Source organism: Cnephaeus nilssonii (genome assembly GCF_951640355.1).
Source record: "Cnephaeus nilssonii genome assembly, chromosome: 14".
Classification (NCBI taxonomy): domain Eukaryota; kingdom Metazoa; phylum Chordata; class Mammalia; order Chiroptera; family Vespertilionidae; genus Cnephaeus; species Cnephaeus nilssonii.
This window is the reverse complement of record NC_137085.1, coordinates 3,868,938-3,895,997: the sequence shown is the minus strand read 5'-3', so window position 1 is coordinate 3,895,997 and position 27,060 is coordinate 3,868,938. Positions and strand designations below refer to the sequence as shown.

The window sequence follows — 27,060 nt, the reverse complement described above, 5'->3', positions numbered from 1 at the left end:
ACTATAGAGATGTAGTAGTAGCTTTTCTGACTATAGAGATGTCGTAGTAGCTTTTCTAACTATAGAGATGTCGTAGTAGCTTTTCTGACTATAGAGATGTCGTAGTAGCTTTTCTGACTATAGAGATGTCGTAGTAGCTTTTCTGACTATAGAGATGTCGTAGTAGCTTTTCTGACTATAGAGATGTCGTAGTAGCTTTTCTGACTATAGAGATGTCGTAGTAGCTTTTCTGACTATAGAGATGTCGTAGTAGCTTTTCTGACTATAGAGATGTCGTAGTAGCTTTTCTGACTATAGAGATGTCGTAGTAGCTTTTCTGACTATAGAGATGTCGTAGTAGCTTTTCTGACTATAGAGATGTCGTAGTAGCTTTTCTGACTATAGAGATGTCGTAGTAGCTTTTCTGACTATAGAGATGTCGTAGTAGCTTTTCTAACTATAGAGATGTCGTAGTAGCTTTTCTGACTATAGAGATGTCGTAGTAGCTTTTCTGACTATAGAGATGTCGTAGTAGCTTTTCTGACTATAGAGATGTCGTAGTAGCTTTTCTAACTATAGAGATGTCGTAGTAGCTTTTCTGACTATAGAGATGTCGTAGTAGCTTTTCTAACTATAGAGATGTAGTAGTAGCTTTTCTGACTATAGAGATGTCGTAGTAGCTTTTCTAACTATAGAGATGTCGTAGTAGCTTTTCTGACTATAGAGATGTCGTAGTAGCTTTTCTGACTATAGAGATGTCGTAGTAGCTTTTCTGACTATAGAGATGTCGTAGTAGCTTTTCTGACTATAGAGATGTCGTAGTGGCTTTTCTGACTATAGAGATGTCGTAGTGGCTTTTCTGACTATAGAGATGTCGTAGTGGCTTTTCTGACTATAGAGATGTAGTAGTGGCTTTTCTGACTATAGAGATGTCGTAGTAGCTTTTCTGACTATAGAGATGTCGTAGTAGCTTTTCTGACTATAGAGATGTCGTAGTAGCTTTTCTGACTATAGAGATGTCGTAGTAGCTTTTCTGACTATAGAGATGTCGTAGTAGCTTTTCTGACTATAGAGATGTCGTAGTGGCTTTTCTGACTATAGAGATGTCGTAGTGGCTTTTCTGACTATAGAGATGTCGTAGTGGCTTTTCTGACTATAGAGATGTCGTAGTGGCTTTTCTGACTATAGAGATGTAGTAGTGGCTTTTCTAACTATAGAGATGTCGTAGTAGCTTTTCTAACTATAGAGATGTCGTAGTAGCTTTTCTGACTATAGAGATGTCGTAGTGGCTTTTCTGACTATAGAGATGTCGTAGTGGCTTTTCTGACTATAGAGATGTCGTAGTGGCTTTTCTAACTATAGAGATGTCGTAGTAGCTTTTCTAACTATAGAGATGTCGTAGTAGCTTTTCTGACTATAGAGATGTCGTAGTAGCTTTTCTAACTATAGAGATGTCGTAGTAGCTTTTCTAACTATAGAGATGTCGTAGTAGCTTTTCTGACTATAGAGATGTAGTAGCAGCTTTTCTAACTATAGAGATGTAGTAGTAGCTTTTCTAACTATGGAGATGTCGTAGTAGCTTTTCTAACTATAGAGATGTCGTAGTAGCTTTTCTAACTATAGAGATGTCGTAGTAGCTTTTCTGACTATAGAGATGTCGTAGTGGCTTTTCTGACTATAGAGATGTCGTAGTGGCTTTTCTGACTATAGAGATGTCGTAGTGGCTTTTCTAACTATAGAGATGTCGTAGTAGCTTTTCTAACTATAGAGATGTCGTAGTAGCTTTTCTGACTATAGAGATGTCGTAGTAGCTTTTCTAACTATAGAGATGTCGTAGTAGCTTTTCTAACTATAGAGATGTCGTAGTAGCTTTTCTGACTATAGAGATGTAGTAGCAGCTTTTCTAACTATAGAGATGTAGTAGTAGCTTTTCTAACTATGGAGATGTCGTAGTAGCTTTTCTAACTATAGAGATGTCGTAGTAGCTTTTCTAACTATAGAGATGTCGTAGTAGCTTTTCTAACTATGGAGATGTCGTAGTAGCTTTTCTAACTATAGAGATGTCGTAGTGGCTTTTCTGACTATAGAGATGTCGTAGTAGCTTTTCTAACTATAGAGATGTAGTAGCTTTTCTAACTATAGAGATGTCGTAGTAGCTTTTCTAACTATAGAGATGTCGTAGTAGCTTTTCTAACTATAGAGATGTCGTAGTAGCTTTTCTAACTATAGAGATGTCGTAGTAGCTTTTCTAACTATAGAGATGTAGTAGTAGCTTTTCTAACTATGGAGATGTCGTAGTAGCTTTTCTAACTATAGAGATGTCGTAGTAGCTTTTCTGACGATATAGCTCTAGTAGTAAATTTTCTAACGATATAGCTCTAGTAGTGATCTCAGACAGAATCATACCTATTTCATTGGATTTGGGAGGTTGGCTCAGAGAGGGCATTATCTTGTTCATCAGAGTGGAGGGAAGACGATAAGACACTTTGCAAAGGCTCTCCAGGGCTGAGGAGGCCTGGGGCAGCTGCACGCCTTGCAGGCTCTCCTGTTTCCCAGGATATCAGCCATTTACTGTAATTGTGGAGTGGATGTTGTGTGTCTGGGCTTCTCCTAAGGGTTTGCATACAGTCTCTTTGCTTAAGCCTCCCTGTAGCCCCACAGGGCCCGCATTCCTAGCCACGCTTCTCACCTACACTGGCTTGTCTCCGTGGTGGGCAGGATTGGCGCCCAAGGCTCACCCGCAGGCCATGCTGTGTTTAGTTTCAAAGATTTAACCTGGTGTCTCCTTACCTTGGTCATGGAGAGATTGGGGTTAAGTTTGTTATTTCCTTGCCCACAGGATGTCATTTGCTGCACCAAGGATGGACAGTAGCAGTGTTTGGTCTTGTCCCCCTCCTTAGAGTCAGCCCTTTACTGTGGGGACTTTAAGAACTGGACTGTTGTTATCAATTACGATTCCTGTTCCTCTTGTGTTTGTAATAGAAGCCCCTGTCCTGTAATAAGAGGCCTGTTGTTCCTGCATTTCTTTCTGTTCTCTTAACATATAGATCCTTCCAAGCCTTACAAATATCAGGGGCTCTGGGAAGCAGGAAATACTCTGATCTTCTCTAAGTGGCTGTATAACTGATCTGTGTAAAAAGACCTGAAAATACTAGGAAATGACTTTTCTGCTTAAATGTTAGGGTAATAAGTTCTTATTATACTGCTTCTCTACTTTTTAAGGGAGAAAATTTCTCACAAAATTTGGGGGAGCTAAATTTATTTCCCTCCCCTTTTTACGACCATTCATGATCTTTTCCATATCATTCAGATCTGATGATTGACTTCTGGATGGGAGGGTGGCATCTGTCCTTTCTCCGACCTGCCAGTCCTTCCCTACCCTGAAGCCTCTCACAGCCTTTTCTCTTTTCTTTGTGAAGGAAAGAGCTCTCTTTTGAAGCATTATTAGGACTAGGAGAACAAGATCAAGAATTGCTGAAATACCCTGTTTTAGGCCCCCTCCCCCTTTAGAATTCATGGTTAGACATTATGCAGTGAGAACCCATTTACCATTACCAAGCATGAGGGCCTTTCTTCCACATCGCCTCACCAACGCTGCTGCAGTGTGATCAGGAGACTCATCTGTTAATATTCTTTTTCCTCTGAAATAGTTTAAGTCTTCATTTAGTGGACTATCCAACTATTTCTTTAATTTTTTTTTTTTTAGTAATGTAAAAGTTATTTTTTTCCACAAATGAAATTTTATATTTATCTCTGTAAAAGAGATAAATGCTCATTATTCAAAAAGAAAATTCAGAAGTATAGAAAGGGATACTGAAGAAAGTATAAATCACCCACAATCCCACTACTTAGAGATAACTACTGTTTATTTTGTGGCAACCTTTCAGATTTATTTCTCTGCTTATAGCCGCACCCCACTTACACAGAAGGGTTCATATTAGATATGCAGTTTCTGTCCATTTGCTTTAAAAAGCTTACCTTAACAATAGGTTGTACACATTTTTCCATGCCGCTGAATGTCGATGGTAATTTTTTATTTTGTGTTGTGTGCATTTTATAGTTCATAGTGATTGTGTATGTTTATGATGATTTTCAAACGAGTAGTATTTACAAAGAAAACAATTCGTGGTAGTTGGGTGCATAGTGTGCTAGGCACTTTATAGGAATCGTCTCATCAAATCCATCACTTCCTCTGGATTTATGCAATACCCTCCTTACTGATATTCCTGCTTTCAGTCTTTCTGCTTCACAACTTCTTTTTCATACAGAAACCTGAATAATCTTTCAGGAATGCAAATGAGATCATATTGCTCCTCTGCTTCAAACCCTGCAGTAGCTTCTTTTTTCACTTTAACTAAAAGCCAGATGCCTAACTGAGGTCTGGCCTGTGTCCCCAGCAGCCCCTCACAGCCACGTTGGCCTATCTTTCTATTCCTTAAATATGACAAATCTGTTTAACCACAGGGCCTTTGCACTGCTTTCTAGTTCCTCTGCCCTGGGACATTCGGATAATTGGCTCTTTCATTCAGGCTCCAGTTCAAATTGAATTCATGAAAGGCAAACCCTATTATACATATACTTTGTAGAAATTTTTAAAAATTTAGCCAAGTATAGAATAGAACATGTCACGTATAATCTCACCATTCACTCAACATTTTTGAAATTCTTTTCTTACATTTGCTTCAGTTATTCATTCTTGTGACAAAATGTCTGCGATAGATATGGCTGGTGTATTGTACGGGTGTTTGGGGAGGTTGCAGCATTAAATTCTTGCCTTTGTGAGGTCTGTTGGGGCATTCACCCTTCTCTGGAGGGGGTTGCATGATGTCATAGTCAAGAACTCAGACTCTAGAGTCAGATGGCAGGATTCAAAAACTTCGGGAGCTAGTTACTTACATTCTCAGTCTCAGTTTCCCACCAGTGTTAGTATCTATTTCTGCATGACAAATTGCCTCAAAATGGAGTTGCTTAAAACAGCGAATATGTATTACCTCACTGTGTCTGTGGGCCAGGAATCAGAAGTGGCTTAGCCGGTGGTTCTGGCTTGTGGTCTCCACTGAGATTGCAGTCTAGCTGTCGACTGGGGCTGCAGTCATCTGGCAGCTTGGCTGGGTGGAGGGTCCACCTAAGGGTGGCTCAGTCACAGGGCTGGCAAGGCGGTGCTGGCTGTTGGCAGGAGGCCCTGCTTCCTTGCCTCACAGACATCTCCACAGGTTGCTGGAGTGTCCCCAGAACAAGAATCTAAGAGACCACCACAGGCAGAGGCTACACACAATGTCTTGTGACCTAGCGACAGGAATCCTAAGGACACCGTCATTTCTGCAGTATCCTACTAGTTCTGCAGGTCCGTGAGGGAGGGGACTAAACTAGTCAGGTGGAAATCCCTGGGGGCCATTTTGGATGCTGGCTACTATGCTGGCTGCAGCATCATAGTGGTAACACATCCTTGGTTTATAGTGAGGATTAAGTGAGATAATACATATAAAGTGAATGCAAAAAGGCTCTTGAGTAAGCACTCAGATATCTTCTTTGTGATTGTGTTGTCATTACAGTCACTGCCACCTCCTCCGCCAGCACGAGGGGAAAGTGAACCTAGCATAAAGGGGCAGGAAGACGGCGGGAACGGCCTCTCCAAGGAGGGGACATTGATGCTGAGAAGACGGGACCTACAAGCAGGCTTTGGAGAAGTTAAGAACATTCCAGGCAAAGGGGCAGTGAATGCGAAGGTCCTGAGTGGGCAGGCAGCTGGCCGGAGCAGGGAGAGTGGCAGTGAGGGGGCAGAGGCCAGGAAGCGGTCATCACTGTGCCCTGTAGGGAGACTTCCTTCTCTGGGAGTAGAGCTGGGCTTTTCAGAAACCGCAAGAAAATAAGAGCCCAGGTTTCTGGAGTGCATTTACCCCGTGAAGTGAGGCTTGTGCGCCACAGGTTTCCCAGAACTCTCCAAGATGTTTTACTTCATTCCCACCGGCAGCACACACCTGGGTCTTCTGGTCTTCCCTTTCACCAAGTCTGTTACTTCCTTTTCATGGGTGACAGACTTCCTCTTCCTTCGGGGGGTGCTTCTCTTGTTTCACATGCGAATTTCTTTTATTTAGCAGGATCAGATGCTTGTTCTGATGAACGTTATTGGCAGGGTGATGTTTTATTGTTAAATGTGACTGATATGCTTCTCCTCGGACTTCCTAGGCCGTTCCGAACGTTTTTTCCACCACGACCCCACTACCAGCGATGGGTTCGTTTGGTCAGTGCCAGGATTGGGAAAACAGGTCGGCTCTCATGTCCCAGCAGATTTGTGTAACTTGCAAAAATGTCAGCATTTGTTAAAACAGTAAGCCTGTGGCATAAAGAAGAAAGCAAAAGGAGCTTCCCAGCTTTTTTATTTTATGGGGTTTTTTTGGTGAGGAAGTTCAAAGCCTTTATCAGCTTCTGAAGGGGTTAGAGGTGCAAGGGGAGGCTTTGATGCAGTTGTGATAGTGCTGTAGGCACCCAGCTGGGGGACACCTGGGTGCTGCTCGCCCACTTCTCTGTGGATTCTTACAGGAGGAGGGAGCGCCATACGAAAATGGAGCAGGATGGACACTGAGTCCACATGACAGATGTGGCTATGCCGTGATTCAGTCCCCTGGCCCTCTATTGCTGGATGCCAAGTTGTTTGACGTTTTTCTCCCCAGAATCATCTTCATGATCCATTTGTACATTTTTATTATTTCCTTAGGATAAAATTCTACACGTGGGATTTCTGCATCAAAAGAATAGGTCCTGTTAAAAGCCTTTGAACATATTTCTAACTGCCCCTCTGGAAGGAGTATCTAATTAGTCAGTTTATTGTGCTCTGACAATAACAGATCAGTCTTTATTTATCTTTATCAGGGAAGAAATCCCGTTACTTTGTAGCCTAGAGATGAAATTCAACCCCACAGACCCCGTGTTTCTGATCTGTCTGCTAGGCCCCCAAAGCCCCCTTCGCTTTCTTCTTTAGGCCACAGGTTTAGTATTTTAACAAATGTTGAAATTTTTGCAAGTTACACAAATCTGCTGGGCAGAGTCGACAGGTTTCCCCAGTCCTGGCACTGACCAGACGAATCAGTCGGCAGCAGTGGTGTCGTGGTGGGGAAAGCGTCACCAGCAGGCTTACTGGAGGGTGAGGAAACTGTCACAAGGACTGTCCTGCTCTCCTTGGAGAGTTTCCCTGAGGCGGGAAAAGGTGCAGCCTAGCAGTGGGTGAGTTCATCAGATTGTATTTGGCAGCTTGGAGACCAAGTGGGTGCAGGTCATCGCCCACGACACGTTTCCCAGGGTGGTGGAGAGACTGCTGCCCAGGGCTTCCGCCTGGGAGGGCCCTGGGGCCATGGCTTGCGTTGGTCGCTCTGAGGAATGTGGCCCGTGGCATTCCACAGACACATACCAAGCACACTTGGCCTCCCCCAGCGCCTCCACCAGCTTGCTCCCCGTCATGCTGAATAACCAGAGCAGCCCACACGACCACAACATGGAAAGTGAGTCTAGCCAGGCAGGACAGAGGCCTGACTGTGGGCTCAGGGAGAGAAGGGATGATGGTAGACAAACCTCTGAGTAGGACCCTGAGAAAAGAATGGGAAAACCGCAGTGAATGTGGCCCTTCTGACAGGAAATCGGAGTGTCGCGTAGGTGGATGACCGGGTGGCGGTGTGAGATGTTGCTCACCAAGGTACAGATGAGAATGTCCCCTATGGTTATCAAGATGGAGAAGCACAGGTGCTTTCAAGGGCTTTTTTCCCGAGTTAATGGGATCTCACTAAACCTGGTCTTCACATTCCAGTCCTGTCCTTTTCTTGATGGCTTAGCCTGTGGCCATGGCATCAGCTTCTCAGATGCCCTGCCACCTCCTCTAGGTGTTCTCCTGGATTCCTCCCTTCCCCTCACTGCCCACATCTGACCTAGCAGCAAACGCTCCAGAATAAATCGCAGAGTAAATCAATACCGCCCTGGCCCTGTACTCTGCCTGTACATTGTCGTCTCTGTCCTGAAAGATTTCCCAGCCTGGTCTTGTTCCTGTCTGTGTCTGCTCTCCTGCTGCCACGAGAGACCTTTCCTCAGCCATCTACATCCATCTTTTCACTGCCCAGGTTCCTTCCAACCAGTACCCATCTCAGTTAGAATAGAATTCCCAACTTCTCTCCACAGCCTGTGGCCCCGCATGGTCTGAGCCTGGTTTCCCTCTCGGACTTGACTTCCCATCACTCCCTTTGTTTACTGGGGTGCTTTTCCCTGTTAGTGCCTGCCCCAGGCTCTGCCCTGCCTCTGTGGGGTCCTCTTATACCACATCTTCTGTGCCTGGCTCGTTCACATCATGCAGGCCCCAGCTCCCGTGGCACCTTTTAGGAAAGGCCTTCCCTGACATCCAGTCCAGAGTACCCACGCTGGCCGAGTACCCACGCCAGCACCACCTCGTTCTCTCCTTCCCCTTGTAATTACTCCACAGCACATGCCATCTGCAATCACCTCACGTATTTATGGATATAGTTGTTTGCTCTCCTGCTGGGATCCGGGCCCCTCAGCGATCCCCTTCTCCTGAAGCCGAGGTGGGGAATGTCATGCCCACAGGCTGTATAAGGCCTGTGAAATCATTTGGTCTGGCCCTCCCAAGGCATCAGGGGTGAGTTAATTACATGTTTAATCAAATATAGCAGGCTGAGTTTTAAGTTGATAATTTTGTATGGCCCACTGAAAGATGTTAAAAATACTCAAATGGCCCTTGGCAGAAAAAAGATTCCCCACCCCTGTTCTAAAGGCTCACCTGGCCTCAGAATGTCCTGGGGAGTCTGACCCCAAAAGGGAATATTAAATTTTAGTTCTGGAAGAGCTGCAGGTTGTATGAGAAAGAAACACATTTGATTTCTCAAACCAGCCACAGCATAACTTCCAAAACTGAGTGCATGCCTGTGTGTGTGTGTGTGCGCGCGCGCGCACACACACACACACACACACACACAGAAATAGGCATCTCTTTTAAACAGAAATGGTCATCTGTATTTGAGCAAAGAAAGTTTCAGACGGAGGAAAACATTAAAATGTAGCTCCTAACAAATTAAACTCAGTCATCAAAATTGAGGCTGAGGGGAACTCTGTAGAACAAATAACTTGGTTTCATTAATGGGTAAATTGAAAGAAAAAAATTAAGTGGAACTTGTAAATTAAAGGAGACCTAATTGCAATGTGTGGAACTTATTAAAATCTGATTCCACACAAACTATAAAAATTGGGAAAGTTCATTTATGAGCTGATTGGGGAACTTTGAACTGACTGCATATTGGATAATATTAAAGATTTATTGTTAATTTTTTAGATGTGATAACCAAAAGAGTCAGTATGTTTAAAAGTTAGTCTTACAGCCCTGGCTGGGTAGCTCGGTTAATTAGAGCATCATCCTGATACACCAAGGTTGAGGGTTTGGTCTCTGGTCAGGGCATATTCAAGAAGCAACCAATGCATGCATAAACAAGTGGGGCAGCAAATCGATGTTTCTCTCTCCCTCCCTTCTTCTCTCTCTCTAGAAAATCAATTAAAAAAGAAAATAGTCTTTATCTTTTAGAGTCATTTTGAAATATTTCCGAATGAAATGCTGTAATATCAGATATTTGTTTCAGAATAATCTGTGCAGGAGGAGTGAGTGGAGATGTAGGGAAAGCCAATCAGCTATGAGTAGACCAGGTGGGGTGGTACATGGGGGTTCTTGGGGTTCTTAAACTGCTCTCTCTACTTTGAGATATATTTTTTAAATTTCCATAATAATATTTTAAACTAGGAGGTTGTACCTCCAAAACCCTGGTTTTCACATGCCAGCTGTCTGCTGGAGCTGAGTGGCTGCTGCCCTTCTAAGGAGCCTTTTTAAAAATGGGAGAACCCTCCCTGTACATTTAATTCATGTATACAACTGCCCGGTCCCCTCTGAGAGTTAGCTTCCTCTTTTTCTGTTTCCTTCTTTTTTTAAAATATATTTTTTTGATTTTTCACAGAGAGGAAGGGAGAGGGATAGAGAGTCAGAAACATCGATGAGAGGAACATCGATCAGCTGCCCCTGCACACCTCCCACTAGGGAAATGCCCGCAACCAAGGTACATGCCCCTGACCAGATTCGAACCGGGGACCCTTCAGTCTGCAGGCTGACGCTCTATCCACTGAGCCAAACTGGTTAGGGCTTCTGTTTCCTTCTTGATGGAAAGACTGGTGGCAGGATTTACTTGGTTGCTACATTTGTGAACATATAAAATAATTCATGCTTTGCTAAATCTACAACTTCATGGGAGGCTTGGTGTGACCTGACCTTTAGGAGCAATGTGGAGCTTATGGAAGACTCATTGGCACGAGCAAAGCCTCCCTACACTAGAGCCAGTGGGGACTCTCCGTGTGACCTCAGCTTGGTGGGAATGGAGGAGAGGCAGCACCAAGTAGCAGAAATAGGAAGCTTTTACCTGTGACCACCCTGTCTGCTGTCAGGGCTGAGAGCCCCTCTGCAGCCCCCACAGCCCTCCTCAAGTCAATGTCAACTTGCACTGGTCAAGGGGATTGTTGCTTGTTACAGCCAGTGAAGAAAGGTAGTGAGATGTATGATGGCTATGGTTTTCTGACCTTGGGGGTATTGTGTTCCTGGCAGTGCAGTGTTTGCTGAAGGAACAAATCAGTGCATCTTTCCAAGCCTTGGGGACTTACCTATAACTAGAGGCCTAGCGCACGAAATCGTGCGCAGGTAGGGTCCCTAGGCCTAGTCTGCGATCAGGGTCATCTTTGGCCTGTTCGCCAGACTCCAGTCCCACCCTGCCACCGACCCCCCAGTTCCCCTTCGCCATCTGGCAATCTATAGGAGCCTGCGGGCTGGGGGGCGGGGAACCAAGAGATCGGCCATTCCACCCGCCTGCCAGTCCCCAGTCCCACCCCACCACCGACACCCACCCTAGTTCCCCTTTGCCATCTGGTGATCTATCGGAGCCTGCAGGCTGGGGGGGAGGGACTGAGAGGTGGTCAATGCACCTCACAGTGACTGGTCGATTGGTCGTTCTGGTCGTTGTGCCGATATGGTCACTGGGCTTTTATTATATAGGATAGACCCCCCCCCCCTAGGTCATTGGGAGAATTAAATGAGCACCTCTGTGAAAACCTAACTTAGAGCAATTAAGTATTCGTTAACAAGGAACGACAAAATTAATTGTGGCCACCATTCTGTGCAATACTCTTAAGTTGAGAACTTTTACCTTTTCACTTAATGCAAGCACTTTATAACTTCTCATTGGCATATCTGGATCGCCAGCAACTCCTGTACTTTGGGGTCTTTAGTAAGTAAAATAAGAGTGACTTGAACACAGGCACTGCAGTTCCTCAACAGTTGATCTGATAACCTAGATGACTACTAAGTGACTGATGGGCAGGCCGTGTATAGAGCGTAGAGATGCTGGACAAAGGGATGATTCACTCTCAGGGCAGGATGAAGCGGGAGGGCTTAAGATTTCATCACACTACTCAGAATGGTGCAGTTTAAAACTTATGAATTGTTTATTTCTGGAATTTTCCATTTAATATTTTCAGACAGTGGTTGACCACAGGTAACTGAAATTACAGAAAGCGAAATCACCAAGAAGGGATGATGCTGTATAACACATGCTATTGGTATCTATGTTGAAAGTGTACTAAAAACATTCACCACGTGGTGGCACTCTTTAAAAAAAAGGAACAAAAGATTATAGGTCCACATTGAGTTTTAGATATGGAATTGAGTAGAGGCAGCTAGAGTGCCAATTTATATTCTATACAACTGTGCTTCGAGGTTTGGGGGACAAATAAGGAAATCGAGTCCTTTCATTCTATTGGCTCAATAAGTTATGCAGATGTCAGAATATAGAAACATTTGTTCTTTCTTAAGCACTATGACATATTCATTGTATATTAACTTATACTGTATTTTTTAAATGGTCTAGATATTGTCATTCATAAGCTTGTATGCTTAACAGGGAAAAATACACCTGTAAAAAGAACATCATAGATACTTCTTCACAAATGTTTTAAACATATGTTGCCTGATAATTACTATAGGAAGTACAATTTTAACATTTTTGTGGAACTCTTGATGCAAAGCCTACCTGCCTTACTGATTTGAAATGGATGCCTCCAAGCAGTTACTGCTGTGACTGGCTGGATTTAGGTTATTTTATCAGAATAACTAAATTATTATCAGGCTGGGTGACCCTTGTGCACCTTTGGAGGGAGAAGAAATATCATACTAATTTCCCTTAAGAATTTTTACTCCTGTATATGTTCATTGATTCATTTGCAGGTTTTTATTGTTTATTCAGACAAGGCATTGTGCTAGAGCTATGGAAGAGTCAAACATGATACTCATTTTCAGGAATCGAATCAAGAAGATGAAACACCCAAACATTCAATTCAAGTGTTAGGCATTATTTGGTTCACATTAATAATATAGGCAAGAAGAATGACAGTGGTTGAGAGGAGAGAGAGATTGCTCCTTACAATGGTGATTGGTCAGGGAGAAATATGGGAGTGGTATTTGGTGGGGGGAAATGAGAGAGAACATTTGGGCATATGAAGAGCCAGAGTTAATGAGGCCGATTTTCACCCTACCCAAAATATGACTGTTGGAAGGAGTAGTGGGTGCAGGAAGTAGAGACAGGTTCTGAAGGCTTTTCTTAACTATTTTTCATTCATTTTTTATTAATTTTTCTTTGGCAGTCATATTTTAACTACTGAGTCTCTTATTTAAAATATATTTTTCATATCAAACCACATTCTTGATTTCTGGAACAGGTAATCTTTATGAGTGTCTCTGAGGCTATGAATTAGGGAAAAGCTGTGAGTGGGTTCTCTCTCTTTTTTAATTGTATCTAGTTTCCTGAATTATCTGTTTCCTTCAGGGGGAATCTGTTTGTCTTGGTCATTTTTTGTGATGCTCGAGGCTTTCCTCCAAAGTCTGGTGATCCTGGTTGTCCATCATATTTAAGAAAGTGGGAATAGGAAGGCTGATTGGGCGTTCTGTGTACGTGGGTGGATTATAGATTGCTGCATTTCTGGATTAATGAGTAGGGGAATCAAGAAACCCTCCCTCAGGCTTTTACATCGGGGCAGCAACATGCTGCATTGGTGTTTGCCAGACTCGCCTGTCTTTCTGTAGGAACGGTCCCTCCTTACCGTGGTAAGTGTCTGGGTGTGGAGAGATGGGTCAGGTGTGTGTTTTGGTTGTCTGCCATTTCATATACAACTTATACTACTCAGTTCTCACCCGTGTCTCCCTCGCACCCTCCATTCCTGGTGGAGGCTCCCTCTATCGCTGCTCTTTCAAGACTCTCCTCAGTGCATTTCCCCTCCACCTCCAGATTCCCAACATTTGTTGAAATTTCTTGTCTGATGACAGCCCCCTTTCTCTTCTTCACTGCCCTGGGCTTAGACTTTTTATTCCTTTATTGTGATTGAAAGGGTTGCAGGAGGAGAGGGAATAGCACAGGTGCTCAGTCTACCACCTTGTTCCGGAAACGCAGTCATTATTTTAATGCCTCTCATGATGGTGGATTACTGCAGATGAAAAAAACAGGCCATTGAGCCAAGCATAGATCAACTCCTAAGTATTACCTAGAGCTTATTTAGAATTTTTTTAAAGTTTCTTGCATTTTGGAAATTTGTGATTTTCTCAAAGAAAAAAGGTTTATGGTAAATAGGGAAAAAAACTTTCTAGTTAATTGAGAATTATGATTAAGCAAGATTTAAGAATATCATATATTGATGAGAACTGTGACTTTTATAAAACAAATGTAGGACTTGATTTCTAATACTTGTTCAAGAAACAGCCCCCGGTGTCCTGTGATAACGGCCTTTGGCCTAAGCAGCTACCAGATGAATGAAAGCGGATCTGGAGTGATGGGGTGGCAGTAACAGCACTGGAGATATGTATGCAGTTTGTTAAGATGATTCAAATGGTAGTTATGGTAACAGAGAGCAACAGAGGGAGAGAGAGAGAGAGATACTGGAAAAGCAGCAGCACATTTTAGTAACAGCCATTATTCATAATGGCAAAGTTGTTTACTATAAAAATTCCATCCTTCTTTGCTCTTTGCTGTCCTCCACCATTTTTACTTTGTTAGAGCTTGCTGGCTTATAGCCTAGTGCAGTCAGTTTCACCTCTGAAACAAAGTCTGTAAAGTCTCGAGACATATTCAAGACTTTAGTCCCTTACAGTAAGTCATGAAAGGCCCTTACACTGTTTAACCTTTTATGCTTGGGGAGGGGCAGCTTATACATTTATATGGAGAAGTGGATATGAGGCGGTGCATTTGGCAATTAACTGCCTCAACTAGGCAAACATGGCCACTTCAAGAAAAACAATATATATACCATCTGAGTAATATTATGTGGGGAGTTACTTTGTGTTTTTTTAAATCCTCACCTAAGGATATGTTTTATTGATTTTTTAATTTTTTTTTGAGACAGACAGACAGACATGGGCCAGTTGTCTCCCATACACGCTCTGACCTGAGATCGAACCTAAAACTTAGGTATGTGCCCTGACGGGAATGGAACCTGCAGCCTTTTGGTGCATGGGACAGCGCTCCAATCCTGAGCCACCTGGCCAGGTTACTTTGGGTTTAAGACAGTGTCATAACTCTTGATGCTTTTAGGTGGCTAATGTCTTGCTTGGTAAAGATAAAATAGAAATAAGGTGAGGTTGCACTTGATCTTGAGAGATACTACTGGCAAACTGACATTTAGCTTGATGGCTAGAGGTTTTATCTTTTCCAGCAGCTCCGCTTTTTGTATTAATAGAGCCCACTCTGCTTCCTGGCACCACGGGTGCCTTTTATAATGTCAGTGTTCTCAGAAGGAACACTGTGAAAGTGACCAGCAGCAAATGTAAGCTATTTTTAAGAGAGCACACACAGGTTATGTTGGCTCATCCTCCGGCTTTCGGTTGTCCCTTTTACCTGGTAGGAGGGCAGCTGTGGGGCCTTTTGGAAATGCAGTGGATCAGGTAACACTGAAGTTACCTGGTCTCAGGTCATGCGGGTCCGTATAACTTTGTTTGCTTTTATCATGTTGGTGGTGGTCTGGGGGTTCTCCGTATCTGACTCATCCCCGAAGGAAACCCTGTAGCTTCCATTTTGGAATTTTGCTCACTCCCTGTCAATACTTCCTCGCTTTAGACCTCACCTGCCATTTTTAGGTGACTAGTTCCCTCCACTTCCCATATCTCATGCTGTCCTCTCCTTGGCGGACAGGGCCTCATCCTCCATGCCTCATCTTACATGCCACTCTCACAGAGACCTTTCCAGTCTTGGTCAGGATTCATCCTTGGTCTGTATTCATTCCTGCCGGCACTCTTTATAGTTACGGTGAGGTCTGTAAGTGTGGCAGGGATTTAAAGCCTCCCTGCTCCACGAGACAGCAGGGAAGGGCTGTCTGTCTTGGTCAGTCTGCTCTGTCTGCAGTGCCTGCATTGAGCTGGCACATGCCATGGGCTGATGCTGTTCACTTTGAATGATGGGTGGACGGTCCGCCTTTGCCCGTCCGTCAGTTATCCACTCATGCTCACGTCTTTGGTGGGTGCACAGGGGGACTGATTGGGTGAGCCATTGGGTGTTGTCTTTATTAGGACTGGGAGAAATGCTGAATTATTTCTGAAAATGGGTCATTGAAATCATTTTCCCAATCCCCATAGGGAGATTTCCCTTTTTTCAATAAAAAGATTAGAGGAGGGAACTCCAGAGTGTGGGATATTCAGCACTGGAGAAATTTGAACTCGATTTCTTACTTACTTACACGACCAAGTAAGTCCAGAAGGCAGGTTGGACTCTGAGTGGGCAGAGAAGGTGGATATGAAGTCCTAAAGAGATGAGCAAGTTAAGAAAAGATTGTGAAAAAATGGTCAACCTATATTACCAGTTGGAAAAAGCGAGCAGATCATGATGAAATCAAAGGTGAGGAGAACATTCGCGTTACCTCGCTGGTCCTGGTGGTTCTGTGAATGGGCACCTGACTGATCTTTGGGCTTCGAAGGCAGCCTTAGCCCGGATACAGTCACAGTCTGTTTTGAAGTTGTGCAGAGAAGCTCACTTGCGTCATTCTGAAGATGCAGTGAGTCAACACAGTCCCAGGGGAGCAGTAATGGCCTCAAACAGAAACTTGGAATGAAAAATAGCTGTGGGTTTAAAGACATAGTACTTTCTTCCTATGATTTCATTTGGTAATATGAAGATTAATTCACAGAAAACCCTCTTTAATGGCGGACCTTAAACACATGTGGAATGATTGTTTTCCTTCACTCTTCCTATTTAACCTTTTAAAACAGGACATACAGTTAGGTGCTTGCTTTGGGGGCTCTCATTAAAATAATTCTCCAGTGCTTACTTGCCATCCACGTTGCCACCCCCCAGCTGCTTTTGGACTTCTCAAAAAATGTCACTATGGCTTTTCCTGGTCTTTCTTGACCTTCAGTCATATATACATGCATGGGATTTTCAGTGGAGAAGAATAACCAGAGAAGAATCTTTTCATTTAATTTTAACCATTGACCATATATACTATTTCAGCCTGATTTTTAAATTGATATCTTTTAATAGAATTACAGATAACATCTCACTAAAACAAACATCAAGAGGATTATCCAGATTCTTACTTGAAAATGTCTTTTATATTAGCAGATTTGCCAGCTGCATTATTATCTGTTAGTGTGTACCAAAAGTATATTATTTTGAGATTAGAGAATTCCCAGTGGAATTTTCCCCTTAACCATCTAAATCTGTATTGCTTATTGCTTTTTTTTTTTTTTCCCTGTAGTCTCCTACTAAATAGTGAGGCTTCTGGGCAGGAAATGAAAGAGGAGGAGGCAATATAGAATAATTCAGAATGGCTTTAACACGTTGTGACGTGCATGAGTATATACTCTACTGTGACCCCTGTGTGTGTGTGTGTGTGTGTGTGTGTGTGTGTGTGTAAAGAAAGTCTGAAAAAAGCCTATGAATTAACACATACCCTTATTATGGAGCATAGTGATGTTTTCTATTTTAATTCCTTTTTGGAAAATGCTTGCAGTGACTTACTAGTGGATGTCATGACCACGAATGAGTCCTGACCCAGGTTTAAAGACAGGTCATGTAAAGACTGTGAGCTCCAGAGTTTGTGTACCCAGGTTTAAATCCTGGCTCCACCCTACCTCACGCTCTGGCTCTGACTCTTCCGAATACCAACGGTGGCCGCACACACCCACCTCCTGGGTCTCTGAGCGGCTGTGAGGAGATACTGAACTACAGCTCCTTAAGAGCGAGGGGCCTGTCAGAGGCTTTGTGACTCTCCGCTGCCAGCGGTGGTCGTGCCTGTCCTTAAAGATGCTGCGCAGCCGTGTTGGCTTCATGAGAAGTCGTGGAATTTCATTCCCTGAGGATATTGAGAAAGAGAGATTGTACTTGTCAAGAGCACTCATTATTATTTTCCTTTCTTTATTTGTTAATGAAAAATTTTAAACCTATAAAAAGTTGAAAAAACAGTGCAAAGAATCATCAGTATATCCCTCATCTAGATTCATCAACTTTTAACACTTCTACACTTTACGTACAAATACTTTCCTTCTGCCAAACCTCCTAGAAATTGGCTGTAGGCTCACAACAGCCAAGAACAGGGACATTCTCTTACACCACCACAGCACTATTAGCGCGCCTAAGAAAATGAACATCAGCCCAGTAACATTATATAACATGGGATCCATATTCAAAATTCCCCAAGTCTCAGTAACATTTTAAACAGGAACCATCAAAGAATTTAGGATGAACTAGATTGCCTATGAAGTTCGTCATAGAGCTAAAGACTCCTGTGAAGTTGAAATTATTAAAATGATGGTGTATCTTTTTGGCCTCCTAAATGTAACCTGCAGAGAACTGACAAGATGAGGTAGAGCTTGTGGTTGCCTGCCCCATGTGAGCCAGGTAGCTGGGCAATCAGCACACCTGCTTCAGAGAGTGTATCCTTTACTTTGCCAGTTCACACAGGTTTGTTCTGGTAATAAAACTGGGGACCAGAAAGATACACCTTGACTTGCAAATTCCCAAAGGCTGTCAAGACTCAGCTTCTTTTCTTTTCTTTTCTTTTCGAGAATTTGTCATTTAAAAAAATATTTTTATTGATTTCAGAGAGGAAGGGAGAGGGAGAGAGAGATAGAAACATCTTTGATGAGAGAGAATCATTGATTGGCTGCCTCTTGCACGCCCCCTACTGGTGATTGAGCTCACAACCTGGGCAGGTGCCCTTGGCCAGAATCAAACCTGGGACCCTTTAGTTCGCAGGCTGATGCTCTATCCACTGAACCAAACCAACTAGGGCAAGCAATGACATTTTCTGGTGAAAATGTAGGGCTTACCTCAGAAGTGAACACCCAGGCCTACTTCCTGGATGGAAATGCTCTCCATAAGCATTGTAAAACTCTAATTATTAACTAGTATCTAGACTAATTGGAATTTCCTGTAAATGGAATGTCCTTTGTACCCTTCAGGACATTGTTATTATCCTCTCCATGCAATTTAGAAGTTTCAGACTATTTCTTCTGAGAAATAAATTGAGTTCATAGAAGCTGTATTGTGAAATGTACCCTTTGACTTGAATTTTAGTACTGGGCTTTGCCTGCTCTTAAAAGAGGCAGGTAAACCCAGCTAATGAGTGAAGTTTCAAAACTAAGCCATCATTATCCTACAGGTGACATTGGATCATGGTACATTGCTATTTTGTTGATTTAGGTGCTTCAAACCGCAAATTTTGTAACTCCCATTCAGTCTTTTTTTTTTTTACCTGCAAGCTTACATCCAAAAGTTAGAATATGTCATAGTCAAGTTCTTTTTTTTCAAGTTTTTAAACTAGCTGATTTATTTTGTTCATTTAGTGAGCTTGGAAAGATTTTTTTTTTTAAGGCTAAGTTTAAGATACCTTAGAATATAAAAATATGTGTATTTCCTGGCCTGTTCTATCGTTTGAAGGCCAGATTTCATCAAAATAAATGAATCACTGTTTTTTCTTCTTTCATTATCCCCTAATTGGTTTCCAAAATAAAATGATTAATGGCCGAGTTTCTCAATTGTATTGTTTTGATTACAGTCCTACTGGCAGTGCTGGTGATCATTGGGAAATATTTTCAAAATGGGTGATTGTTCCTGACTAGGTCACATGACTTCACCAAGGGCCCCAGATATGTTGCCACTAGGAAGTCTTAAAAGAAGCAAGCAGGCTTTTCTTGTAAGTTAAGGAAAATGATTTTAAATAATGAAAACTTAGTTACGATTAGGGCTCTATTTTAAAAAAATATTTTTATTGATTTTAGAGGAAGAGAGAAGGAGAGAGAAACATCAATGATGAGAGAGAATCATTGTTCGGCGGCTCCTGCATGCCCCCTACTGGGGATCTAGCCTGCAACTCGGGCATGCACCCTTGATGGGAATCAAACCCGGGACCCTTCAGTCCTCAGGCCGACGCTCTACCCACTAAGCCAAACCAGCTAAGGCAGGCTCTATTTTTTCTTGAGATGTTTTTAGTTTTCAGAAAGGAAAAAAGTTACGTTTTAGAGTTCCCCAGAGCATATTTTAATTAGTGAAGTTTAGAATTTAGACCATTAGTTTGTATGAAAGCATCATCAGCTGACCCTCTGGCAGAATATGCTGATTATTCCTGACTCCAGGCCCCTTTTCCCTGGTACCCTCAAAAAAGTAACTCCCACCCTGGCTGCTGTGGCTCAGTTGGTTGGGTGTCGTCCAGTGCACCCAAAGTTGCTGGTTCAATTCCCAGTCAGGGCCCATGCTCAGGTTGCGGGCTCCATCCTTGGTATGAGCATGCAGGAGGCAGAAGATTGATGTTACACTCTCATATTGATGTTTCTCTTTCTCTCTTCCTCTCCCTTTCTCTCAAAAAATCAATAAAAAGCCCTAGCCTGTTTGGCTCAGTGGATAGAGTGTCAGCCTGCAGACTTAAGGGTCCTGGGTTTCGATTGCAGTCAAGGACACATGCTCGGGTTGCGAGCTTGATCCCCAGTAGGGGGCGTGCAGGAGGCAGCCAATCAGTGATTCTGTCTCATCATTGATGTTTCTATTTCTCCCTCTCCCTTCCTCTCTGAAATCAATAAAAATATATTTTAAAAATCAATAAAAAACAAAGAAAAAAAGTAACTCCCTTCACATTTCTTAAACACTTTGAAGAGTGGCTTGAAGCTTAAAGCTAGTTGGACTAGCGAGGAGGCACAAGGCTTTCTCCCGAGCACCTGCTTTGCACGCAGGCCTTTGGTTCATTGGGGCGCTGCTCGTTGCCGCGCTATTCTACAGCTAGCTGGCCACTGAGAATTTCTTACTATGAAGTGGGTGGTTTTAGAATTCCACCTCAGATGGCACCAACCCTTAATGCAGCTGGTTTCACTTAATACGTTTTGTTTAAACAAACCCTGTTCCTGGAAATGGTTTCAGAATAGTCTGTTCCTTGTAGCTGTTCCTTTGCCTTTATTTTTAAAAATGTGTTCCCAACGATATCATCCGTGCATGAGCACAGCAGATTCAAAAATTCTGTTTAAGTTATTGCATTTATGAATAGTGTTGAATCCAGATATTATAGATTGATTCTTATTCAGTACTTTACTGATTTAATTTGGTACCTTTATTTTGCAAAATTGACCAAATTCCTTTGTTGTTTAGGTATATCCCCCTTTAAGGGACTCATGCAGAAATCTCCACTGACAAAACAGATAAATTAGGGAATGAGTATTTTTCACTTTGTAAACATGAAAAAAAATTTTTTTAACATGAAAAATTTTTAACAAAAAGCCAGGGCTGGGCTAATTATATAGTTAATATATTTTCAAATGGAATATACTAGTTCATTTTTATTTTAGGTATAATGACAATATTAAAATTAAATTTAGAAAAAAAACTGGATGAAAATACAAAATAAGGTATTAGTAATCTCTACTCTGACTTTTCTAAAACAAGCTTGTATTTTTATTTAAAAAATTTTAATGAGCCTGGCCGGTTTGGCTCAGTGGATAGAGCATCAGCCTGCGGACTGAAGGGTCCCAGGTTCGATTCCAGTCAAGAGCATGTACCTTGGTTGCGGGCACATCCCCAATAGGGGGGGTACAGGAGGCAGCTGATCGATGTTTCCCTCTCATTGATGTTTCTAACTATCTCTCTCTGTAAAAAATCAATAATATATATATTTTTTAAATAATAAAAATATAAAAAATTTTAATGAGAGAACCTTTTAAAAATAGGAATTTATAAAGCATATATGCAACTCATTAAGAACTTTTTAACATAAACTTTCATTTTGTTATATTGTCATAGGATTTATTCTTGTCTTTGGAGAACTTAGTTTATAAATCATACATTAATTAAAGTGACACTTCGTTTACTGTCTCTCCCTTCCTGGCTGTAAGCTCCCTTCACCTGGAGACCATGACCACTCTTTGTGCACATCATATAACCTGACACATAGTAGATGTTCAGTAGAAACTTAATGAGTGAATGAATCAATGAATCAGTGAACACTTTCCACTTGGAGTGCAGTATGATGACAATAATAGCAAGCCACTTACATTACTCTTAACTATGTCAGGCACAGTTCTGAGTGCTTTACATACTTTAATTCCATATTTACTAAGTATGGTGGTGAATACACAGCATTCAATAGCATGCTTGATAACATTTAAATCTTTGTTGCCAAGACCTTTATTTTTTGTGTTTGACAGTTATTTCAGGCATTTTCCACAGGCATATTTTGGCAATAAAATAACACCGGATATTCTTCTACTCCCAGGACGGGTGCATTTGTGATTCCAGGTGCAAATCTCTGTTGCCAGGAGTCATGGACCTATTCTCAAATTCAAACACTGCATCAGAGATAAGAGTTGGTGCCTTTTCCTTTTATCCCTCTGTTTTTCTCTCCTTTTTCCCCCTCTTTGATTGTCTTTTCGTTTTCTTTTTAATATTTTTATTGATTTCCGAGAGAGGAGAGGAAGAGGGAGAGAGACATCGATGTGAGAGAGAAATATCGATCGGTTGCCTCCTGTACCCCTGACTGGGGATCGAATCCACAACCTAGGCGTGTGCCCTGACCTGGAATTGAACCCGCAGCATTTTGGTGCACCGGATGATGTTCCAATTGATTGGGCCCCCGGCCAGGGCTGATTTTCATTTCTTTAGCAGGTCACCACAATCCAGTTCTAGGACAATTCTGTCATCTAATAAAGATCCCCTTTGCAGTCGATCCCACCCCCAACCCCAGGTAGCCACTCATCTACTGTCCATCTTTGCCTTTCTGCACATTTCGTATGAGTGGAATCATACAATATGTGCTCTTTTGTAACTGGCTTCTTTCACTTCACAGCATGTTTTTGAGGTTTATCTATATTGTTAACAGCACATGTCAGTACTTTGTTCCTTTTTATTGTTGAATATTATTCCATTCTTTGGAAATACATTTTGTTTATTCATTTGCCAATTGATGGACATTTGTATTATTTCCAATTTTTGGTCCTTATGAATAACTAGAGGCCCGGTGCACGAAATTTGTGCACTCGGGCGGGGGTCCCTCAGCCCAGCCTGCACCCTCTCGCAGTCCGGGGGCCCTCGGGGGATGTCCTAAGCTGGCAGTTGGACATCCTTAGCGCTGCTGCGGAGGCGGGAGAGGCTACTGCCACCGCCGCTACACTCGCCACTCATGAGCCCGGCTTCTGGCTGAGCGGCACTCTCCCTGTGGGAGTGCACTGACCACCAGAGAGCAGCTCCTGCATTGAGCATCTGCCCCCTGGTGGTCAGCGCACGTCATAGCGACTGGTCGTTCCACCATTCAGTCGAATTGCATATTAGCCTTTTTTTTTTTTTAAGTACAATTTCCATTTATTTTTCCCCTAGAGAACTTTTCTTCACTCTTTAAAGACTTAGCTCCTTACATGGGCTTTGGTGGAGGTCGTGGGGCAGCCCCCGCAGACCTAAATCGGGGTGGGGGTGTTCGGTCCTTCCGGGCTTCTCGAGATGGATTCCTGACTACCTTGCTGTGACTGGCACAGCTCACACAGGAATGCAGCTTCACACACAGCTTGGGAAGCACATAGGCGTCGAAGACACTCGCTTCGGAGATGTCCCTAACGGCCGCGGCCTCTACTATGTTTCGAATGACAAACTTCTTCATGGCCTTGTCCTTGGGCACGCACCGGGCGCAGTTGGTGCAACGAATAGGCTGCACATGGCCTCGGCCTTTTTTGGCACGACCGTTACTCCTTCTTTTCTTGGCCATCTTGGAAACGGGGACCCGAGAGAGCTGCATATTAGCCTTTTGTTATATAGGATGGTACATGTTTTCATTCCTCTAGGGTAGATTCCTAGGAGTGGAACTGCTGGGTCTGGTAGTAAGCTCTCCACATTCTCACCAACACATGGTTTTATCTGTCTTTTTAAATTATAGTGATCCATGTGGCTGTGAAGTAGCATCGCACTGTTGTTTAGTTTCTATTTCTTGAATAACTAACATGCTGAACAATTTTTTATGTGCTTGTTAGCCATTCATATTTCTTACTTGGTGAGATGTCAATTCAGAAATTTTAAATTGGTTTGTGTACTGTCTTATTATTGAGTGGTAAGAGTTCTCTCTATACCAGGTACTCTATAGAACACATGGGTTTTTAATTTTCCTCACATCAGCACCGGAGACTGTGGAAAGGGGAAGGGGCAATAGTAAGAATAATTAATTTGTACTATTTGCATGTTGTGAGTTGGACACTGGGCTATGTGTTTCACATGGGTTATTTAAACCATTTTGTCATTTTCTAAAGCTTATAGAACGGTTTCATATGCTTGTTCTACAGTTAACAGTTTTTCATAGATAAAGAATAGAAACAGTAGATTTGGAGAATTCTTATATTTGTTGCGAGTTATATTTGGACTGGTCTTTTTTTTTAATATACTTTATTGATTTTTTACAGAGAGGAAGGGAGAAGGATAGAGAGTTAGAAACATCAATGAGAGAGAAACATCGACCAGCTGCCTCCTGCACACCCCCTACTGGGGATGTGCCCGTAACCAAGGTACATGCCCTTGACCGGAATCGAACCCGGGACCCTCCAGTCTGCAGACCGACGCTCTATCCACTGAGCCAAACCGGTTTTGGCAGGACTGGTCTTTTAATATTATTACCATTAAGACTAAATGGTGATAATACAGATGCTGATTGCCAGTGATTTAAACAAGCTAGATGTTTATTTCTGTCTCCTATAACAGGCTGACATTAGCCAACCTGGATGTGTGTGGGGACTCCACAGGGTGAAACACCTTATATCTTGTTATTCTTTAAAATGCAATTCTGCTTCAGGATCCAAAGGGCCATTCCAGTGTCCTGACCCCTTGCAGGCAGTGGGAAGTAGAAAAGAGGAGAGGGATCCCATTCCTTTTTTTTTTAATTTAAAATTTTAGTTTTCAATTAGAGTTTACATTCAATATTGTTTTATATTAGTTTCAGGTGTATAGCATGGTGTTTAATACAGTCATAGCTTTACAAAGAGTTCTCCCTGATATTTCCAATACCCACCCTAGCACCATACATAGTTATTACAATATTGACTATATTTCCTGTGCTGTACTTTGCATCCCTGTGACTATTCTGTACCTCCCAATTTGTAGTTCTTAATTCCTCTACCTTTTCACACGGCCCCCCAACTCCCTCCTCCTTCTTTGTGTCTGTGAGTGTGTTTCAGTTTTGTTTGTTGGCTTATTTTGTTCTTTAGACTTTACATATAAGTGAAATCATGTGGTATTTGCCTTTCTCTCTCTGACTTATTTCACTTAGCATAATACCCTCTAGGTCCATCCATGCTGTCATAATTGGTAAGATTTCATTCCATTATATATATGTACCACAGCTTTTTTTACCCACTCGTCTCTTGATAGGCACTTGGGTTGCTATATCTTGGCTACTGTAAATAACACTGCAGTGAACATAGGGGTGCCTATATTCTTTTGAACCAGTGTCTTGGGTTTCTTTGGATACATATCCAGAAGTGGAATCGCTGAGTCATAAGGCAGTTCCATTTGTAATTTTTTGAGGACCTTCCATACTGTTTTCCATAGGGAGGGAGCCCTTTCCTTTTAAGAACCTGACACTGAAGTTCAAGTATCATTTCTACTCACATATTATTGGTTAAACTTAGTCATGTGGTAATGCTCCCATGTAAGAGAGTCTGGGAAATGTGTTCTTTATTCTGAGGCAATGTGTCCATCTGAAACTTAGGGGTTAAGGCCTAAAACCTAAGGTTGAGGGTAAGAGAAGAGAACAGATGTTGGGGGCCATTGTTGGGCTTGAGGGCTCCTGTAACTAGTTTGTGCGGGATACTCATTCATTTTTCATTAAAGAAAGACTAGTTGATATGCAGTTGTTGGCCTAAGCCTTATTGAAGAGTTACTTTACTATTGTCTTTAGAATCACACTAGAATGTTCTTCATGGTGAAGTAGTCATAAATTATTATTGCTCAGGGAATTTGAAAGTAACTTAGTGATTAAATCTGATTTTGGAGTTGCTGTACTGAGTATAGGTTTTTATATACCAGCTGGTAGGGAGGATGGCAAATAAGAGGACAGCTTCTGCCAGGTCGGCTTGGAAAGCAGAACTCTTGGTTTTGTAGTTTTCTTTTCAAGTGGCTGTTTCCTCCTGCTGTCACCACAGCCACTCACTGAGCAGTTAACGGTAGCCATTCTCCTCTGGTTAATACGTAATTCTGGATTAATATGCCCGATCTGTCAGTTAACGGTAGCCATTCTCCTCTGGTTCATATGTACTTCGGGATTCATATGCCCGATCTGTCGCTGTAGAGAGAAAAGGAGCGTGTAGAGTTGTCATTGCTTCTCCAAGGACAGCAGGAATTTCTAGTAAGTGTAGGCAAGAAACTGTCTGGATCCATTTGTTCTTCGTGTGTTTAAAACCTTGACAACAGAAATTGGTACTAACTGTTTTGAAGAAACAAGCATTAATTTCTAGGTTTCCAGTTCTAGTCTGCTGAGAGGTTCTTAAGTGCAGAGGGAATCCGAACTTGTGCAGCCCATTTCAGCTGCCCCAGAGATCCCGTGGGCAAACACGGGCTCCTCCAGAACCTCCTGATCCCGCTGGGTCTCCCACTGTGGGGAGGTTCAGACAACTTGTTTTCTTTCCCTTCTGGGCCTTCCCTCTGCACTCCCCTCCAGCTGCCTTCTTCCCCACCCCCAGAGTAACGTGATCTCCTCGGCCTGGTCTGCTGCTTTCGCAGATTCTTTTAGTCTTAGAGAAAGAGAGGAAAAAATTAACCATTGGTTTCCCAGTTCAAAGTTAACAAAACCATAAAAGCCAAAAACAGTGCCAGTGTTTGAAAATGAGTGTATAGCTTATAAATAACCAGTGCCTTTATTAATCATCTATATTTTAATCGTTTAAAGTGTACTTAAGGTTACCCTCTTACAAAGATAATAAGAGGCCTTTAGGATTATTGCAACTTTGCTATTTTTGTTTCTTTTGTAAATATCTTAATCTTTATTTAATATTCAGATTAAAAGCAAACAAATAAGATTTTTATGATTTAAAATAAAATTCTGTGGCATTTTTAAAAAGTTAATCAAAGTAAAGGGACAAAAACAATTCATGAAAACATGCAAAATATCTTTAAGTTGAATTCAAGTACTTAGAGTTTAATAAGAATATCTCAAACTATTTTTGTTCTATAATATATGTTTATAGCTCAACTTTAAGCTGTGTAACTGGATTTAAGAATTCGGGGTTTGGTTGTTTCTTCACAACAGCAATGTTAAGATTTGAGACCTATAGTTTATAACGAATTTTAAATAGTTTTTCACTCTCTTGCCCTGGCTGGTGTGCTCAGTGGTTAGTGTATTGCCTGTGCACCAAAGGGTTGTAGGTTTGATTCCCTGTCAGGGCACATACCTAGGTTTCGGGTTTGATTCCTGGGGGCGCATTTGTGAGGCAACCAATTGATGTTTCTCTCTCACATTGATGTCTCTTTGTTTTTCTCTCTCCCTCTCCCACTCCCTCCCTCTCTCTCTCTAGTATCA

At 42.3% G+C, this 27,060-nt stretch overlaps 2 protein-coding genes across 2 annotated transcripts in view; one reads left to right on the top strand and one right to left on the bottom strand.

Annotated features, from left to right (window-relative positions):
• The window catches only part of ABL1 (ABL proto-oncogene 1, non-receptor tyrosine kinase), a 95,796-nt gene that overhangs the window by 18,769 nt on the left and 49,967 nt on the right, over positions 1-27,060 (top strand). The gene's annotated exons all lie outside the window — the stretch shown is intronic.
• LOC307110410 (small ribosomal subunit protein eS26-like) lies at positions 20,963-24,337 on the bottom strand. Its single transcript, XM_079789526.1, has one exon. It carries the CDS (start codon positions 23,296-23,298, stop codon positions 22,921-22,923), a length of 378 nt encoding a protein of 125 aa, XP_079645652.1. The 5' UTR covers positions 23,299-24,337; the 3' UTR covers positions 20,963-22,920.